This window comes from Aulonocara sp. 'chitande type north' Nkhata Bay, linkage group LG2 (assembly GCF_057382095.1).
Source record: "Aulonocara sp. 'chitande type north' Nkhata Bay isolate Kocher_YH1m ecotype deep benthic linkage group LG2, A_spYH_male_GT1.1, whole genome shotgun sequence".
In the NCBI taxonomy this organism is placed as follows: domain Eukaryota; kingdom Metazoa; phylum Chordata; class Actinopteri; order Cichliformes; family Cichlidae; genus Aulonocara; species Aulonocara sp. 'chitande type north' Nkhata Bay.
The window spans coordinates 801,884-823,207 of NC_141345.1; the positions used below are offsets into that span (position 1 = coordinate 801,884).

Here is a 21,324-nt window from a genome sequence, read left to right on the forward strand (position 1 = left end):
GCGATATTTATATTTTACTGGTCTCTTTAAATGTTTCAGCCTCTTATAACGAACATTTGTTCACTTTTTCCTTGACTGATCTGTCAGAACCGGTTTGTGTACAATCTAAATATTCCCATTGTTTTTTTGTATTTATATGACATTTACAAAAAGAGACATGCTATTTGATGACTTTTGAATTGTTTATTGGTTTGAATGATTTAACCTTTTAAAGCTTACATCACGATGCTGAAAGAGTTACCTATGAAAATAACATACCAAAACCCTAAAATTGCCTTTTTAAAAGTTACTTGGAATATAGTCCATTTCATAGGCACAAGGACCCAGCAGAAACAAGCACCTCTCTCCCCCTCATGCTTTCCCTTTCTGCCCTCTCTCTCCCTCTTCCAAACTCGTGTGCTCCCAGAGGAGGTGCAGGGAGGTAACGTTACATCAGTATGTATGTATGGGCGTGTGTATAAAAGACGTGGAGGATGATTAGTAAATGCTGACGAGCAGAGCAAAGATAAAAGATTATGGGTTGAGCTTTGGAAAACAAATGACCTAAAATTTAAAAAACCCCTGGAGAAACATGGAAGACAAAAAGGTCCTTACTTTTGTGCCCTCTGGTAAGTTTTACAGGAGTGGAGTGAGGTGAGGAAGTGAAATGTGTCAAACATGTGGAGGAAGCCGTTTTAGAGTGTATGTGTGAATGTTTCTTTCCTGATTCTTTTCACTTGTGGTTACATTTTTAATGTCTTCTTGTTGTTAACAGTAAAACTACAGAATAGGAGAAAGATGCTTTCATTGCCCAGAAAGTGAAAAGCAAAGCACATGGGTCAATATTTACAGTATGGCAATCAGAGATGGGCAGTAACGCGTTACTTGTAACGCGTTACTGTAATCTGATTACTTTTTCAAGTAACGAGTAAAGTAAGGGATTACTATTGCAAAATCGGTAATTAGATTACCGTTACTTTCCCGTAGGAACGCTGCGTTACTGCGTTACTAAAACCGTGATTTTTTTTGCGAGAATGTCTCATGACAGTGACGTAAGCAAGTGCGACGTTGGTGACAGCAGCTGTGTGCAGATCAACAATGGATAATATATCGAGTGCGGGAGAGAGTATGAGCGTGCAGCGTTTAAAGTGTGGAAGTACTGACCTTACTTTGAGTTTGATTCCATAAAAAGTGACAAAAACATTAGCGTCCATCGTGCGTGGGAAGAAAACTTCTTTTTACAGCGAAAAAAACCCCTAAACTTCCGAGCAAGCACCGAGTAGCTACGACGTAATGGGAAACTCACAGAGACACTCGCGCGGATTCTTCAACTGACCGCAGCACACCTACACCAGGGTAACCCTCCGCCTACCCTGCTCCTGCTTTACAGGTGAAAATAGAGCAAAAGGACCGCTGAGTCTTTGACTTTATTTATTTTCTGCTGTGTTTTACTTGCATCTGTTTGAAAGAGTGAGTGAAAACACAAAAAATATTTTATTTTATGTGCTGGAATGTGTAGAAAATAGGTTTAAATGTTAAACTAATTTATTCAAGTCAGAGAATGTTGCATATAATTAAATGTTTTGCTTGATGCATAAAGTTAAAAGATTAAAACTGATAAAACAAGTTAAAAAAAGAGACTTTTCCATTTGATTACATTTTGTATGATGGATTATGTAGAAAAAGTAGAATTGGGCTGAAAGATCTATCACTTTATCACCTCTTCAGGTTGTAAATCGTGTTTTTAAAAAGTAACTAAGTAACTAAGTAACTAAGTAATTAATTACTTTTGAAAATAAGTAATCAGTAAAGTAACGGGATTACTTTTTGGGGGGAGTAATCAGTAATTAATTACTGATTACTTTTTTCAAGTAACTTGACCAACACTGATGGCAATAAATGATACACTCATCTGCCATGCAGTGCTTTAATAACAGACCTGCAAAAATATTTCCAGCACCAGTTTTAACTCTGTTGTGGCACCAGGAACAGTTCAAGAAAATTATCCAAGTTCTATATTTTTTCTTAGTGAAATTTGGCTTTTCTTTACAAAATAGTTTTCCTCTCTAATCTTGCAGAGTCTTTACATCATCCAGTGCCCTAAGATGACTATTATTGAAAACGGGTGCTATATAAAACATTTGAAAAGAAATCTACTGAAGTGTATGGGCTCATGTTAATGGTAACACAGTTCCACTGGCTGATCTGATTATTAGTGATTATTATTAATTAGTAAGTGTTTATTACAAGCCAAAATATGTCTAACATTAAAGGTACCAATATCTAAAATGGGACAATTCTCTTTGTGACCTGGAACTTACTTTCATCATTGCCATTAATATGTTAATTCCTACTTGAATTTTCTCAGGTCAAGGATTAAGAAGATTATCTGGTAGAAAAATGTCTAATGTTCTAATCTGGCAAATCTCAAGGTTTTCCATTCTCAGCTCTTCGTTCTGTGGTTGTCGTTGGTGATAATTTCAATGTCAGAAAATCTACCAACCTCAATAACACCCCTGATGCTCGACTTTAGATTATTACCTAAAGGCTTCCAGGTTTTCTATAATTCAGCAGAACCTTCTTGTAATGAATCAATTTGCTCTTTTAAGATTAGTACCACATGGCAAATAAATTCTTTTGAAGTGAGCAAAACCTCCTTTCAGTCAGATACTCAGGTTGGTATAAATTATGTAACTGTAACTGTACTGTTGGTTTCTAATGTTTGCATATCCAGCACATTCACTGTGCTGGATATGCAAACCGATAAAGATAACCTAATATCTTTATCGGTACCCTTTGAGGTGTTGATGTGGAATGAGCGCTAGTTCCTCCTTCCTGTTATTTATATTATAACAAAGCATATGTCTGCATTGTGAACCACAGTGTACACACTGTTCATGGTACAGGAGCGTGCACCCACCATGGTCAAATTAAGTCTCGATAAGATTTTGCTTTAGCAGCAGGTGTAGTAATTCAGTGTATTTTATTGAGTGGTGCATAGGAGAATATCATTAGCTGACCTTCTTATTTGATAGACAAGCTATTATAAGTCCTTACATGTGAACACCATGGTCCTTCTGCTTTCATAGTTTGACCTTGTGCAGTTCAGCACAGAGTTCTCAGATTTGCAGCTCAGCATACTTGTTTCCAGAGACCCAACAAGGATTCTCCTGTTTCCTTTTTCACAAGGACGTAGCCTGCTTGAAGTCTACAGATGGCAGTGTGGCTGTCTGTAAGAATAAATCATATGTTATGCTTTAAGACTTACAGATTTGGTTCATGAGATAGACCAATAACAGATAGCAAACGATGTGCAACAACAGAGGGGTGATTTGGCACGTCAGACTTCAAAAACTGTAAGGAGGATACCAAACAAGCTGCATTAGCACTCTTAATTGTACTTAAACACAATTTTATTTTGAGCCAAATGCCAACACCAGCATACTACTATCCTGATGGCAGTGATATCCTGCTTATAAGGCATAATGGTCATTTTTTGTGGGGGCCGCTAGCCATAATAGATGATAAGCAAGAAGCAATAATAGACAAGCATTTCTGTCACTGACAATTCAGCCATTTTTTCCTTAATTTTTTCTTCCCCAAATGTCATTTATGTCCTCACCTCAGCTTTCAGTAGGGACCAATCGGAAAGTGATGCCATTACTCCTTTTGTTCACAATATTGATAAGGAATAGTTTAGCATATTTACAATAAACCTGACATTCATGTTTTCATGAGGCAGTTTCAGAGGTCACATCCACACACTGTCCTGGCACAGACAGCTGTGTAGTCTGTGTGGACTGCTGTGAAGAGGAGGAGGCCTGGGAATGTTCTATCTAATCTGCTTTGAGATATAGCCTTGCTCGCAAGCCCCTAGAGCCAAACAGTGCTTCAGGCAATGAAAACTCATCTGTACAGCTGCAGCCGTGTCTCACAGATACATGACCGCCAACACAAACATCAGACACAGCTGGCACTAGATTTGTTCTGTAACCGAGACTTCACAGATCTCTTTTAAGATTCCCAGGTTCTTGTCTTTTTTTCCCTCTCTCTCCACAGCATTACCATAACTTGACATAAGCTCCTTAATTTTCATAACAGCATCACATTATTTTGGTAAATCTGGAAGTAATTGTGCTTAGACGTGTGTGCTCGCTTTGTTATAGGAATTTGTAAAATGTGTATACAGAATGCACAAGCATGTGCACAGAAAAGAAAAGATGAAATCTTGAGATGCATCCTGAAATGAAAGTGAAACTGATTGTTGCTCTGGTGAAAAGCCACTGTTTTTGCATGTTTGAGTCCAGTTTCGCACAGTTACCATGTTAGCTGTGTCAAACATGTCACTCAAAACAATTATAAAGACTTTCCTTTATTATCATTGAAGATGTTGTGGTTTCAGACATGGTTGTAGTTTTGACTGAAGAAAGTTGATATCCTTAGAGGTTCTATTAACAACAATTCATGTTAGCCAGTAGCAGTTTCTGAAAAATGTGCTTGATGTGTAAAAAAGAAACATTAACACTAACACGATATATTAACACTGCAGTTATTGTGCACTTACATAAACTTCATTATCTGAAAAAATATTAGTGATTCAAAATAGTTTATTCTGTGCTTATAGCGATGTGATTCTAACTTTTCCATACTGCACCTAAAGAACTGAATGGCAGACAGTACAAACAGTGATGAAAATCTTTAATATAAAAGACTGCGCTTGAAGCTGAGCAGGACATTTTGTAAACATCATATTTGTTCCTTCCATCCACAGCGGCTCCACCCACAGAGAGGCCTAACAATGGCTACTTTTTCCAAGAGATGGGTGCGTATTGCTTTTTACAGCAGACTTTTGCTCTTTTATGAAGTTCAAGTGATCTGCACAGTAACAAAGATGATTTTTCCCTCAGGACGGTGGGGATCGTACGCATCTAAATTTATTGTATCACTATTATTTATGCAGATGTCTGTTCTTCTCTCTGCTCACTGATGACCCATTTCACATGCTGGTGGGCACAGCCAGTCTGTTCGCTGTGTGTTAATTAATGAATAAAAAACAAGACAGATGATCTCTGAGTCAATGATGGGAAGAGTGAATAATCATAGCTCAAAGCTTTGCCCGTGAAGGGTTAATTGTCTAATTCTGAGGCCATTTTTTCTTCCCCCATAAAACTAGCAACTGAGAAGCCATATTTATCTTCTATACAATGAAGGACTTTACGAGAGGCTGCTGTTGTTATATTGCTGCATGTCTGGTTTAAGGGTTTTTTTTATTATTGGCAGTCTCTCTCTCCCTCTCGTCAACAGATGGTAGACTGGTGGGAGGGCAAGATAAATTCTCCCTTACTGGAGGCATTGTTAATGTGGCTAGCATAGCATCTTAACCTTGATGCAAAGAAGAGGTTTTATCTTAGTGTGATTTATCTTAATAAACACGGTTGTATGATGACCTTTACAAGTCAAACAATTTTACAGTGAAAATTTATTTACTGGATATTATTGGATTATGCTGTTTATGAGATATAACTCCTCAGTTATATGTAATGTATGTACTCTGGGACTTTGTTGCACTCATTTATGTTTTGTTCACAGAACTGAGGGATGGGGAGGATTCACCTACTACCAACAAGGACCACATTTATGACAATGAGATCCAGATTAGTCCTTCAGGTCTGCCTTTTTGAAATTTGCCTTCATTCTGTTCAATTCGATTTTATTTACATAGCGCCAAATCACAGCAATTTGTATTGTAATGTAAAGATACTACAGTAACACAGCAGATGGAATTATTTAGTCTTGTCTTGTTTACTTGTCTAGGATTTGAAATCACATTTGACTCCAGCCTCTACCATTATCAAATCATGTGTGGCAGCTTTGATTCAAATAAAAAAACATTGTTGAAAAATCCAGAGTGAAGGAAGGAAACCTTTAGAAATATGAAAGAAAAGACTGTATTAGAGCAACAGTTTGGTGATACTAAGACAGTCTTTGCATATAAACGTAATGTTTTGTGTTTCTTTTGCTGAAGATCCTGAAGGACCTGGACTTGGGCTTTTAAACACAACAAGAAAAGTAAGATTTACTTTTTTGTATGAATTTTTTTATACCATTACTTACTTTTTTCTTATCTAAACCACACTGCAGCAGCAAAAGCAAATTAAAATATTTTCTTTAATGTAACTGAGACAGCATCAGCAACTTACAGCAGGCAGAAAACGATACCCTCATTTCATTCATTTGCATCCATGATTTAAATGTTCTTGCTTCCCACCAGTATGTTAAGCCCATGAACTTTGAGGAGGAAGTCCGCGCCCACAGAGACCTGGACGGCTTTCTGGCCCAGGCAAGCATCCTTCTGGATGAAAAAGCTGCCACTCTGGATGAGGTGCTAAGGCGAATGTTAACTCATGTTGTGGTCGAAGGCCGTGAGAGTTGGGATGTGGATGAGATCATGAACTCACTGTTCACAGACGCAGGAAGGAAAGAGATCAATGGTGAACGAGCATGTTACCAAAGAAGTCTAAATCACTTGATTACATTAAAGGTAACTAGAAAATGAGCATTTAGTCTGATTTTGCTGTTTATTGGATTATGCTTCCACAGTTCATCTTCTGTCAGAAACCATTCAGGGTGTGACGGCAACTTCTACTGGCATTCATTACCAGCAGTCCTGGCTTTGTATTCTGTGAGTTCATCTCCTGTTAAAGCTGTCTGAGGTTTAGTTCATGTCTTTTCTTGGTTAACTGATTTCAAATAATAAATTTCTTTGAATTCAGCTCGAATGTGAGGAATCTGCAGAGACGTCATGTCTGCATCACCCGCCTGGAGAGGCCACAAAACTGGGGTGTCAACTGTTGTGAAGCTCGCTACGTCGTCCTTATCCTCGCTCCACCTAGAACAGTAAGGTCAAATTCTCCACTCATCTTCTGAATATCATCTTAATTTTTTCTTAATTTGTCGATAGCTTACTTGTTGCAAGCAATTACTGTTTGCTGATGACTGGCCATAATATTCAGTTGCATAGACTGCATGTAAAAGCCTGATGTAGCCACTGTTACGTCACATATTGGCTTACGGGCTGCTGTTTGGAAGCCTTGAGTTTGTCGTTTTGGCCTCTGTCCATCCTCTTATCTTATCCTATCAGGGTTGCAGTGGAGCTGGAGCCTATCCCAGCTACCATAAGGCGAGAGGCAGGGTACACCCTGGATAGGTTGGCAGTGTGACGCAGGGTTAACACAGAGACAGAGAGACAATATACCATATTTGGATGAGTTATATGTCTCAATTCTAAGATGAAACTGAAAAGAGAATTTGTAACATAGTATAATTTCAGGAGGGATTTTGGTAAATGGTATTTATTAGTCAACAGTGCAATAGACTCAATACTTGAAATGTGCAATTCACTTGTATTTTTATTTTTTATTCCTATTTATTCTATTTATCCCCTTTGTATATTTTATTTATATTTGTCTCTGTATTTATATATGTGTGTGTATGTGTGTATATATATATATATATATATAACATTCTGTAACTGTAACTTCTGTCGGTGCTGTGCTTTTTTTGGAAGTCGAATTTCCCAGAGGAACCCACCCGAGGGATTAATAAAGTTCTATCTTATCTTATCTTATCTTATCTTATTAGATTTGACTTGTGATCCTATACATGAAGTTTTTAGGTAATATAGTAGATAATGCTTCAAAATTCAAAAACTTCCTAAACACGTGGCTAGAGATTTTGCCCGGCAAGCTTGATTGCTAAAGTTCATCCATACTTTCACTCCATCAGTGCAGCACACAGACACAGACACGTGCTAGTTATGCCCAATAAACAGCTCAGGAGGCCCAATTTGAGAGGTCCAGTTCATCAACATGAATCAGTTGATGTTATGCCTAGAACATCTGGGAAGTGACAGCTACAGTTGTGGACATTTGCCTGTCACTCAAAGAGGCCACACCCCTAATAAAACAAATATAAAATTTACTCTTGTATCATTTTCATTCTTAACTTAAGAATTAACTTTAATTTTTTTTGCCAACCTCAAAAGGCCATTTGAGGAACTTTGTGTTTGGTATTAACTAAATATTCAGGCTTTGACATAAATCAGCTAAGTCCACATTTATAATAATAATCGATTATTTATTTTGACAGTCTGTTTATTGATTACTTTTTTGGTCAGTATTCACTGGCTTTCCATGACGTTTAACTTAACTCTTCACTTTTCCTGACTTATTACAGACCAAAAAAGAGTCAAGTGAATAAACAACACAATTCAATTCAATTTTAAAGGACTTTTAATGTAAAAATAAAAACGACATGCTTCTAATGGAGAGATGTCAAACTGTGTTTCATTGTTCTTGTAACAGTGACAATAAAAATCTATTTTATTTATATAGCGCCAAATCACAACAATCGTCACCCAAGGTGCTTTATACTATAAGGTAGACCCTACAATAGAGAAAACCCCAACAATCACATGACCCTGTATGAGCAAGCGATTTGGCAACAGTTGGAAGGAAAAGCTCCCTTTTAACACATAGTGGTCACTACAGTGGACAGCCATTCAAAGCAGTTGTATTTCTTGTACTTGTGTCAGTGTATATTGGCACTTCATACCAAAGTCATAAGTCAAACTGTATGTTGTCCACCGAAGTGGACATGTAACAAACTGTGTACATGTTTTTAAAAAATGAACTTTTTTCATGCTAAAGATGAATAAAAATCCTGATTGAGGTTGTCATAATTTATCCAAAGAGTTATTAACTGTAAGAAACCTCCAGCAGAACCAAGCTCAGGGAGGGCCCTAATAACCACACTCATTTGTCCCCTAATCCCACTGTTTCTGAAACACTAAACAAAAATGACACTGAATATTTAAAACATGTGTAATACATTATCCTCACAAGTCAAATTTAAAAGAAGCCCTACTAAGTATTTCAGTGTTTTTGCTATATTATTAAATGCAAAAATCACATGTGATAATTAACATAATAACACAACATAATAACATCACCTAAATGATCATTTAAATTGACAGAAACTAACAAAGCCAAACTTTGTTGTTTTTGTTTTGTTTTAACATTTATTTATTGGTTTTAACTGGTTTTACATGATACACCGTGGACATAAAAAATAAAAACAAAATAAGTAAATAAATAAAAAAAACCCACAACAACAACAAAAACAACATAGTAATAGAAACAAAAACAAAGCAAACCATAACAGAAGGGAGGAGCAGATATACAAATCAAGTTAGTGCTTCAGGCCGTTAAGTCCACAGTGTGCACGCTGCAGTTCTCCAAAAATTTGTAGAATTTTGACCATATCGCCCAAAACCTGTCCAGTTTATTTCTTAATGCATAAGTTATTTTCTCCATAGATAGTATAGATGTCAGTCCATTAAGCCACTGAGATAGTCCACATATTTTTTGATTTTTCCAACACATAGCAACAGCGCTTGGATTCCAAAAGTCCAGTCGTTAACAGAGCTCTGTTGTTTGGGTATATATTTAAAATACATATTTTAGGATGAAGTGGAATCACGTCACCAGTGATTTGACTCAACAGATTTATTACCTTTTCCCAAAAGATTTTCACATGTGGATGCTCCCATATACAGTGAAATAAAGTGCCTGTCCACTCCACACTTAATACAGGAGTCTGGGATGTTTCAGTTAAAATGATGCATTTTTGACGGAGTAAGATATTGTCTTGTTAACCATTTATATTGAAGTAGTTTAGATTGCACATTAATTGTTTGACTCTGGGCCAAGGAGCATGATTTATACCACTCATCATCAGATATATCCATTTGCCTCTAAAATAGACTGTGTTGATGGAATTTTCCATAAATAATTTGTACAATGCAGAAACTCGGCCTCTCCCATTTAGATGCTTTATAACTGTGCTCTCTAGAGAGGAGGAGGTGGGGATTTCTAAGCTGTTACCTTGTGTGGTTAAGATAAAATTTCTTAATTGAAGAAATGTAAAAAAATGTTTGACAGGAATAGAAAAAGTACTTCTAAGTTGTTCAAAAGACATAAGAGTATTATTCCTAAATATATCAGACACTTTTCTTATACGTTGATCGAACCAAAATTTAAAGCCTGCATCCGCGCTACCAGGAGGAAAGCTGTTATTGTCACGGCTCTGGGTCAGTATTGACCCAGCATTCTGAGTTCTGGTCTATTTTTGAATGAACCTTTTGTTTCTCTTGTGTATTGTTGATGATGATGATGTTTGAGTTCTATGTGTTATATTCGGTAGGCCTGCTTACGAGTCTGCGTCTGTGTCTCTGTCTGTCGTGTGCTTCCTGTTTTATTTTGTAGGTCTGTGCCGTATGTCAGTGTGTTCAGCTTTGTGCTCTCCCTGTCTCGTCAGTGTAATCAGCGTCAGCCGTGTCTCCCAGCTGTTTCCTCTTCGCTCTGTTCACCTCTTGTATTTAGTGTCTGTGTCTTCCCCTACTCGGTGTCGCGTCGTTAACGTCTTCTGCCCTCACTCCCTCTGTGTGTTCTTTTTGCCAGCCTGCCAACCTGTCTAGTTATTCGGTACTCCTAGTTTAGTTAGTGTTTTTCTGTTCTGCTTCATCCCAGCAATAAAGCTGTGTATTTTGAGTTTCTTCTTCCTCCTTGAGTCCTGCATTTTGGGTCCTCTCTTCCTGCCTGCCTACACACAGCCATGATAGTTATTTCCAAATATGGGAGTAAACCTAGACAGTTGTAACATTTCTCCCAAGTAGTTATGTGTTTCAAACCAGATCGTTATAGTGTTTTTTAAAAAGGGGTTCTTAGTTTGCTTATTTAGTGTCTTCCTGTCGGCTGAGTAAAGATATAAGTTCGGGGGACTTTGGATTTCTGTAGACTCCATAGAAACCCACACTGGAATTTGCTCATTAACAAAATAAAACATTGCCGCTCTGATTTGAGCAGAAGTACCACTTTAAATTTGGAAGTTGTAAACCCCTCTTTCATAAGGGAGGTTTAGTAATGAGATTCTGAGTCTTGGTCTTCTGTTGTTCCAAATAAAGTTTCGGAATAGTTTTTGCAAATCTAAAAAGAGTTTGGTGGAGAGAGAGGTACTGATTGAAAAAAGGTAAAGATATTTTGGCAAAATTGACATTTTTAGTATATTAATACGACCAATTAAAGATATAGGTACTTTCATCCATCTATTTAGAAGTGTAGTAACTGACGTTGTTAAGGAATTATAATTGGATACCAGAATATTTTCAATTGAGGGAGTTAATTTCACACACAGATAGTAAACCCATGTTCAGATAGCAGAAAGGGAGTGTTGATTGGAGGATTTTGTCGTTCATTTTAATTCAAAAATAATATTTCGGATTTAGCAAAGTTTATTTTATAACCCGAAAATGTACTAAATGTATTAATGAGACTTAATATGGATGGTATTGATTTGTTTAAATTAGTGCAGAACAGGATCACATCATCTGCATATGGGGCAATACGGTGGTCAGCATTACTTTAATTCCTGATATGTTTTTATGATTCTGAATTGCCATCGCAAGAGGCTCAATTGCCAAGGTGAACAAGAGAGGTGACAAGGGGCACCCTTGTCTAGTTCCACGATATAATCTGAATGGTGCGGATAAAAAGACCATTAGTTAAAATCTCTGCTTGAGGGTTGGAGTATATCAACTGAATCCATTTAAAAAATCTGTTTCCAATGCCAAACCTTTTCAAAACTTCAAATAAGAATGGCCATTGGATCCTGTCGAAGGCTTTTTGCTGTGAATCAGAGAATGCAGAGAATGACATAACATCAACTTTGTTGTTCTGTTTTTTAGAAAAGCACCAAGACAGCCATTGAGGTGGGTAGAACATTTGCAACAATGTTCTCTGGCATTTCCTTCAGACAGAAGCTTCTGGAGACAAAGACCGAAGAGGAGTTCAAACAGGAGCTTGTCAACCACCGACAACAGCTCTCTGTAATCAGTGATAAACCGGTCACAGAGGAAGTGGAGGACTCAGACCCACGCAGGGGCAAACCACTCCAGGTAAAAATAAGTAACCAAGAGAAACATATGTGTAAATCTAGCTAACTAGTCACATAAACAAATTTCTCTACTGAGTGTTAGGTTGTTTTCAGATGTGGAGACCACCCCCGCGTTTCCCTGTTATTCAGGCATATGTGCTGCAGTAATATAAAGTAGTTGAGCCAGAATGCACAATAAAGGCTGAAAAAGCAGCCAAGTCTTTGATGGAAATGTCAGCTGAACGTGTGCACGTCCATGTATGTCATTAAGTCCAGTTTCTAAATTAAGATGAAATGTGTTTGTTCAGCACGAGGTGGGAGAAAGGAAACACCGAAGTACAGTTAAGCGAAAAAACATGTAATAGGTTGTAAAAGACTTAAGTTTACATCAGGTTGTGGTTACACCTGATGTTCTGACTGCTTTCAAAACAGCATTTAAGTATAGGCTTGCTGCTGCCAAGCCTATCCTACAATCCTAGAATAGTAAAATGTGAAAATAAACATTATGGATGCCAGCACCTCAGTTTTATATCGTATATCAGCTAAATTCCTTCTGAAATGTCTCCACTTGGATCATTTTTAAATACAAAAGTCACAAAGATAAATTCAAAGCACAAATGTGAATGTAATTTTTTTTAAATACATTTTTGTGGTAATGGAAGTCTATGTTTGTGATCGCTTTCACGTCATTGTTTTTTTTAAAGGAGAAAAAGGGTCTTTTCTAAAACACCAAGAATATAAGAAGAGAAGAAATCCAGTTTTACTTCCAAAATGTCTGTGTCTATTTAAGAATCTGGTTTCATGGAAGCAAATGCTATCAACAGCTAGTTTAATACACTTTTTCTCTTGTTGTTGTTGTTTGTTTTTTAAGTGTGTGTTTTGGATTTGAGACACCACACTTGTATCCTCAGATTATTTTTAATAATCCGTGAATGTTGAAACAACTGCACCACACGGTAAAGGATCCAGGGTCATTTTACATGAAGGCCAAACCCTCTTCTAGCCAAATAAACATTTCACACATAAGTGCAAACTCCTGGTAGTTTTTGGTGTATTTATAATATTTATTGTAATGATAAAGTCACATTATTATGTCCACTGGGTAGTTTTTTCCCTTCTAATAAGTCTTCAAACTGACAGATACATTACTCAGAATAGCTTTCCAGTGTTCATCTTCTCACTGATACCTAAAGCAACATGCGTGAACAAAGTCTATGGCATTTATGCTGCCTGTACTTTTAATGATGTATAAATCATGGCCACAGTGTACCAGCATAGTTCAGACTTCTGTACAGTAAATGACTGCATGTTTCTGGTTTAGTTCAAAAGCATATCACATTCACATTTCTGATACATTATGCATTCAGTTGTAATAGCATTATATTATGTCACATTATATTGTCACAGCTTCAGTGGGCCTGACTATGTCCTACCTTCTTCGCAGTGCACAGATTTCTTCAGATTTGGTAAGGGTGTTTATGAGGACTTCCGCCGCAGGCTGCCTTTGTACCCCTCAGACTTCACAGATGGTAATAACAATTTCCTTCACATTTGTTTTGTGGATTTGTTACTGTGTAGCTTTAGTAACATTTTGTATAATTCAAACAGGTATAATTGGAAGTGACCGCTCTCTCTTGAAGTACACCACCACTGCGATTTTCCTCTACATTGCAATTCTACTGCCTGCCATTGCCTTTGGTTCACTGAATGATGAAAGCACAAGAGGAGAAATAGGTATGGGATTTTTCTTTACTCTTAATTTGGCACACAGTATGTTCAACAGCTTTAATGAAAAATACGTATCTGTTTCATTCATTGAAAGATGTTCAGAAGACCATTGTTGGCCAGAGCATTGGAGGAGTGATCTATGCTTTGTTTGCTGGCTCGCCGCTTGTCATTCCGCTGACTACTGCACCACTGGCCATCTTCATAAGCGGTACATTCACATTGCTTGCTACGATTTGGATGTCAGACTATAGAAGTTAGATTTTTGAATAAGTAACACTTATTTAATGACAAATAAGTCATACAATTAGTTTGCTTTGAAGTTTACATGGTGGGATTAGGTGCAGCAAATGAGGTCAGAGTCAAGCCTGATGGCTAACATTAGGCAGCATAAGCAATCAAATGAAGTCATTACTGGGCCACAGCAATAAAGAAATGAATGCAGTCTGAAATGACTCGATGTAACTCATTATCACATCCTTTGGCTTAAATGTTGGTTTGCAAGGATCCACTCAGAGAGACTTATGACTAACCTCTACAGACCTTTGCAATCTCGTTTGACTAAAATTTATTTCAGGATTTGTTTTTTTTAAACACCATCTCCAGTCACCACAGACAGCTGTTGTTATATAAAAAAAGACTCCTGATAATCTACTTCATACAACACCTGCCTTGCATATAATTTATACAAACAGTAGTCAGATCTGAGAATTGACCATTAAAAATGAAGGTATTAATTTCAACAACTCGCTAAGCAATATGTTGTCACTTAAATAGTGGAATGCTCTTGAAATTAATAAGCTTTTATGAGTTTGTGTGTGTTATTGTATAATTTGCAGTCATCAGGGGTATTTGTGATGACTACGACCTCGACTTTGATGCTTTCTACGCCTGCATCGGTTTATGGAACAGCTTGTTCCTCATCCTCGGAGGCTTATTCAATGTCAGCCTGCTGATGAAACTCTTCAAACGGTAAATACACGCTCGCAAACAATATTTGTTACTATTAAATATCACAGACAGAAGGCCACTACTTTTGTCTAAACACTGAAGTGAACTGATAAAGGCTAATCTGTTATTACTTGTTGTTTTCAGCTTTAATCAGTAATTTTCTTTCATTCTCTCGTGCCATTGTAGCCATAATTTTCCACTGAAGTTAATGTTTTGTCTGTGCTTTGGAAAAAACCCACACTTTTGATACAACATGAATGATCGCACCATGCTGCTTGCTTCTCTTTTCTTCCAGCTCAACAGAAGAAGTGATTGCATTGTTCATCTCAATTGCATTTGTTGGAGATGCGGTGAAAGGCACAATCAAAAGTGAGTCCAACTAATGTCAGACTGCCACAATAAAATCTTTTTAGGAAAAACAAGCAAATAGTAGAAACAGAGCAGTATTCTATGAGGACATACAGTATATAATATTAAGGAAAACATTTTTTGTGAACTATTATTTTTGTGTTAAGTTTCTGTAACAAGTCAGGAAAAAATGGCTAAACATATCTAGGATTCTTAAGAATTGTTCTTCTGAGCCTCAGGCTCTTGTAATTTTCTGCCAATCGACTCCAAATTGAGCAATGCTTGAATAACTGTAAATATGTAGAGAATGACTTAAAGGTGATTACGTTAATCATCTGTTACATTTGTTAAATACTAACTGTGTGGATGCTCTATATCAGCGGTCCCCAACCCCCGGGCCTCGGACCGGTCCGTGAGTCGTTTGGTACCGGGCCGCGAGAGTTGAGGCTCAGCTGTGAAATGTCTGGTTTTCAGGGTTTTTATCGGTTTCCAGCGTTATTTTGTTATCGTTTTTATCGTTTACTCGGTTTTCCTGGGTCTTTTACATGTGTTACGAATAAATCTTCTTTTTTTCGGTACCGGCACTGGTTTTATTTTGTTGTATTTATCCGCGACACCTTAAAGGCCGGTCCGTGAAAATATTGTCGGGCATAAACCGGTCCGTGGCGCAAAAAAGGTTGGAGACCGCTGGTCTATATTACATTTCCTGCTACAGACTTTAATAAGTTCCTGCAACTGTGGGATGTGTTCCACTAAGATCACATACAGCTATATCTTGTCTTCTAGTTTGTCTTTAGTGACATATCTTTTTTCTTCTTCTTCTTCTTCCATCTTTCTACTCCACTTTCTAGTTTTTCACCATTATTACCACGGGCCCATTCTCACGACCACAAACAAAACACTGGTGCTTCAGCAGATTAATGAGATTCTAGACAGTGCAAAAAACAAGACAGACACCCCACTGGAGCATCAAAATGAGACCAGGGTGATGTCAGGACATGCAGAGTCAATCTTCCTGCCTGAGTCTTTGGTGTTATGCACAAGAGAAAGACCCATCCTCTGTCTCCTGCTCATGCTGGGGACTTTGTGGCTGGGTTATACACTCTACCTCATCAAGAGGAGGTAATGTTTGTTCACTTGTTGTTTCACATTATGGATATCTGAACCATTTTATAGCTTATTTTATCGTATCAAAATATATGTAGTAAGCAGAGGTGCAACTCTAGTTTTTTTTCTCCTGGGAACGCATCTTTATAAAAGAACAATAAAGTGTCACCAGGTGGAAATACCACATTAAAAGCACAAGTTCCACATTGAAATTTGAGCCTATTAAAAGCAAACTGTGCTTCAGTACACTTTACACGCAAGAGAAAACAATATTTCAAAACATACCAAATACATCAGGGGAAATACTCTGTTTCAAATGCTGCCCAAAGCAGACTCTTTTCCATCTGGAGTAGCGAAGCCATAAAAATGTCATGTCGTGAATATTTTAGTCAGCTGAACTGCAATAATAGAAAGATGGAACAATCAAATGTGAAAGATATATGATGTGATACAACCAGAGACGCTGTATGAGATATAAAATGGACTGCCACATGTTTAACACTTAGTATTTAAAGCAGTAGGATGTACTGCAGTATAACAATGTTACTCTTTAACTAATAACATGAAAGCTGTGTTTTAACTGTCGTCCATTTTATATTCAGAATTTTAAAAGTCTGCAGGACAAATTTAAACTCTGTTGTAAGCAATGACAGAAAATGCATTTACTCATGTGCAGCACTTATGTGTGCAATACTGAGAGGAAATATTAAAGTTATCAGGAGCTTTACTCCACTATGTGTAACTAGACTGTTTGCTGCTTTTACCTAGTAGTGATTTTAAGCCTGGGTTTAAATTAACAAAGGGAACTGCAGTTGTATAATGTAGTAGATACTTAGCTAGTTACCTTTATCCAATTCAAAAGAAGCCATGTAATTTATGAGACATCCAGCCAGGATGTCCCTAGAAGAGCTTGAGGAGGTTGCTGGGGAGTGGTTTGGGCATCTCTGCTTAGACTGCTGCCCCCATGACCTTCACCCAAATAAGCTGAAGCAAATGAGAAGATTTGTGATAGTTACTTCCACTTCCCCTCATGCTTGCTGCAAATAGGTTCACATAACGTACAAAACAAGGACAAAACGTGCATCCCAAGACTGGATTGCAAGGTTACAAATCATGTGCAATGAATTTCACCCTGCAGTAATATTACTGGAATACGTGAGTTAGATATATGTGACTCTGTTATCATGCATTTCTATATCTGACTCCTGGGACTTCATTGTTCTTTTTCCCTCAGTGGCAGCTTTCAGCACTTGACATGAATTATTTCCCAAACACAAAGAGTAACTGCAGTAAATGTGCTGTAAAACTACTTGTAGAAGTCGAGTTGCAAAACGCTGAAATATTTCTTGCTATTTTCCCAACAGCCCGTACCTGAATGACAAAATCAGAGAGGTGGTGTCTGACTGTGCTTTGCCTGTGTCTGTGCTGATACTCTCCTTCACTGGCTCCTACCTTTTCATTGACATACAGCGTGAGTATGGATCTTTCAAATGAAAGAAATGATAGAAGAGTACTCTTGAGGCTTAAAGTCACAACCCTGGCACATAACGTTTTTCACTGTTCATAAATCCTCTGTTGAAAGGGGAAAACATTTGCTTCAAGTGAACTTTAAACCCAGTCTGGGGATTTTGTGTGTGTGAGAGATAGACACAGATTTTAAGCTTTGCTTTTAAAACAGAGGCTACTAGCAGAAAGGTTAGTTCAAGCAATTATTTATTTTTTGTTTTCATTGTATGTTTGTAACAAGCTTTCTGTAAATGTTTTGCTTCTATTAGTTCCCGTGTTCAGTGTACACGATGGTCCGATCTTCAAGTTCCCTCCATTTGAAAAGCTGTCAGGAATGAATGCACTGAGTGCAGTTGGTCTGGGGTTTCTACTTGCTTTGCTCATCTTTATTGACCAGAACATCGTCATTTCACTGACACATGTGCCGGAACACAAGTACGAATCCCACTTTATGTTTGAGTTCTAAGCTATGAGAAGAACGACACACAGCAGAACCTGTGATTTAAATGTTACCTTTACAGTATTTGGTATTGATGCTGTGCCTTTACTGACAAACCACTTTAAGCTTACGTGTGTGAACATCTATACCAGGTTGCTAAAAGGCACAGCATTCCACTGGGACTTAATGCTGACAGGCTTCATTAACATCCTCATGTCCTGTCTGGGGTTGCCATGGATGCACGCTGCTTTCCCACATTCCTCTCTGCATGCCCGTCAGCTTGCCAAAGTAGAACAGCAAGTAGAGAACGGACACCTCTACACGACGTGAGTAAAGTTAAAACGAGGTGTGCTCTGACCGCACAGAAAGCACCAGCTTTTATGAATGCTTTTAACACTCAGTTTGAAACCTTTGTGACAGAGTGTCAGTTCAAAACTAAGCAGAATAACAAAATGGTTATGTAGTTTAAAGAAACTCTGGCTTATCTCTGCAGCAGACGTAGTGTGCATAGTTGCCCATAAATTGTTTAATACGTCAGTGATCCATTTAATTTCTATCCTTTCATGTTGGATTCAAAAGCTGATCTTATGCATTAAAAGATATAAAGATTGTTCTGGGTTGCTCAAACAACTCATTCCTCTCTTTTTGTCCTAATAGCATCGTTAGTGTGAAGGAAACACGTCTGACCTCACTGGTGGCCAACATCTTGATCGGCCTGTCCGTGTTCATGCTGCCCATTCCTCTGCAGTGGATTCCCAAGCCTGTGCTCTATGGGCTCTTCCTTTACATCGCAGCCACTTCACTTGACGGAAATCAAATGGTGGACCGCATGACCCTCCTGCTAAAGGAACAGGTGGATATGAAGCAGATAAGAAGAGTGTGGTTTACTGATCCTGTTCCTCATTCTAGTTTATTGTCTCTTTGTTTCCTTCGTATTGATTGAACTTTACAAATGATAACCAGTAGCAGTGTAAAAAACAAAACAAATAACTAACTAACAAATAAAAAGCAGAAGAGTGAAGAAACTAAAATCCAGCAGAAAAAAAAATCACTCTTCTGGGGAAAGAAAAGAAAACAAAGATCTCTTGTTATCACATGACTGGTCCCACTCTTGTTATATCACAGAACTTTCATATGATAAGTTGGTGCACACCATAACAAAAACAACTTGTTTTTAATGGAAAACAAAGTTATTTTTGTCATAAGAGTTTATCATGGTCTGGTTTAAATAGACAAAATATAGTACAATAACATGGCACATTTTTGCATAGCAATGAGTAAAATATAAAGCAACACACTTCTGAAAAAAATGCAAATGTTGCATTACAATTCCAGAGCTTACAGGAGTATTTAGCATACCTTTTCTTCTCAAATGGTCATTTATACTGCAGCAACAGGTGTGCTGTTATATACAAATCTTGGCTTGAGAGGGGTATTATAGTTAATCTCACTTAAAACATAGTTAATCATATCTTATTCTGTCTCTGTCTAGACCTCCTATCCTCCCACTCACTACATTCGGCGTGTGCCTCAGAGGAAGGTCCACTACTTCACGGGGCTGCAGATGATCCAGCTGATCATTCTGTGTGCATTCGGGATGTATCCTCTGCCCTACATGAAGATGGTTTTCCCCTTGCTGATGATCCTGCTGGTCCCTGTCAGGTGAGATAACCCAGGCCAACAGGGGGCAGAGTGGGAACATGAAAATCTGCATGCATCCTTATCTGCAGCTCATTGGCACCTCAGGAAACACAATTTTATGGTCCCATTTTTGCAATTAGTACCAGTTTGTGTTAGAACAAATGCAGTACAACACGACCTTCTTAAAAACAAAACAAAATTAAATGTTTTACATGGAAAAAGTAGCATTAAACCTTTACTTTCTCACATTAAAAAAAAGGAAGAAAAAGGGGACTGCTGCGTCTGCAGTTATTTTTATCATATTCTACGTGTAGAAAGACACTCTTCCCACTGAACCCCCCACCCCACACACACACACACACACACACACACACACACAAGAAGTGATGTTCTTACCCTAAGTACTTGAAGATTTGTTGTTTCCTTGTAAATAATACACGCATTTTTAATGTGTTTTCTCTCAGGACGAGCTTGCTTCCAAGAATGATTGAGGCCAAGTATCTGGACATCCTGGATTCACAATACATGTAAAACTTTAAAGCAATTTCATGACAAGATTCAGTTTCTCCAGGAATTAATTATCTGATGAAATAAAATTATTTGGACTGCAAGATTTCGCTATCATTTATAACCATCCTTTTATTTTTTATTGTTCATTGCAAATGTAACTTAAATGTAGCTGACTTTACTATGGAAAATCACTGCATATTTCTTGTATGTAACCCTTTAACTTTAACACAGGTTTTCATGCACAGATACGTGTTTCGAGTAGCCCTTGACAATGAGTGTAATCCCTTTAGAATTAAGTGGAATTTCAATTTTTAGCTTAAATCACAGTGGTATTATAGAATTAAATCATATAGAATAGTTTTAAGGGGGTAATTTTTCACAATTATAGAGACAAGAAGGAATCATTATACAATGAGGACTAGAGAAGCTTCCACCTCCTCCTCAAATGAAAAATCATCAGAAGAAAGTGAAAAAAGAAAAGAAAGAACAAAGAAGAAAAGCCAAAGACAAGAAGAACAAAAAGAAAGCAAAGAACTGAACTACAAATAAAAACATATAAATTAAATTATTCACAGGTAATATGAATAGTTTATTGTTACTTCTGTTGTGTTCAGTTTTGGGTTTGCATATAAATAATAAAAACCACATAATTCTATTGGACTCTGGTCATTCACATTGATCATTTTTTGTACTTTACTTATAGTCCTTTTAAATGTTTGTGTAAGGAAAAAAAAAGTTTGACTTGGCTCCATGATTGTGGACCTTTGGTGGACCTTTGCCCTGCAGTGTTTGCTGCTGTGTTTTTTCTCTTGTAAGTAGAAAAGAAAGAGTAGTCCTTATCACATTTTTATGCCTAACATAAAAGAACAATTGAAACTTACAACATCTGCGATGCGAACCAGTATAGTGCACAATAAATGTGTAAAAAAAACAAGGTTAGCTACATAATGTGGCCCATGCTACTAAGGCTAACGCATATTTACTTTATAAAATGAGGAAATTTTAACTGTTATTTCCACAAAAATACCTGGAAATTGCAGACTAATTCAAATTAATTACATTATAATTCATGCCTCTTTTCTGTAAACTATCTGGCAGTTATGCACTACTTACAATAATTACATACT

The 21,324-nt window shown here is 37.4% G+C and overlaps 1 protein-coding gene across 1 annotated transcript; it reads left to right on the forward strand.

The window, feature by feature from the left end:
* Positions 1–419: 419 nt before the first annotated feature.
* LOC147337160 (solute carrier family 4 member 11-like) lies at positions 420–20,837 on the forward strand. Its single transcript, XM_086262091.1, has 20 exons — positions 420–608; positions 4,751–4,801; positions 5,569–5,646; positions 6,005–6,048; positions 6,251–6,470; positions 6,580–6,661; positions 6,753–6,876; positions 11,783–11,992; positions 13,415–13,499; positions 13,579–13,704; positions 13,793–13,906; positions 14,535–14,667; positions 14,942–15,015; positions 15,846–16,116; positions 17,466–17,572; positions 17,877–18,042; positions 18,199–18,372; positions 18,704–18,899; positions 19,539–19,708; positions 20,152–20,837. The coding sequence occupies exons 1-20, from the start codon at positions 572–574 to the stop codon at positions 20,216–20,218; spliced, it is 2,529 nt and encodes an 842-aa protein (XP_086118217.1). The 5' UTR covers positions 420–571; the 3' UTR covers positions 20,219–20,837.
* Positions 20,838–21,324: the final 487 nt, after the last annotated feature.

Coding starts and splice junctions, on each gene's coding strand:
- LOC147337160 (XM_086262091.1), top strand. CDS start 572: ATGGAAGACAAAAAGGTCCTTACTTTTGTGCCCTCTG. Junction 18,043..18,198: donor ACACATGTGCCGGAACACAA/GTACGAATCCCA, acceptor CATCTATACCAG/GTTGCTAAAAGGCACAGCAT. Junction 18,900..19,538: donor CCCTCCTGCTAAAGGAACAG/GTGGATATGAAG, acceptor GTCTCTGTCTAG/ACCTCCTATCCTCCCACTCA.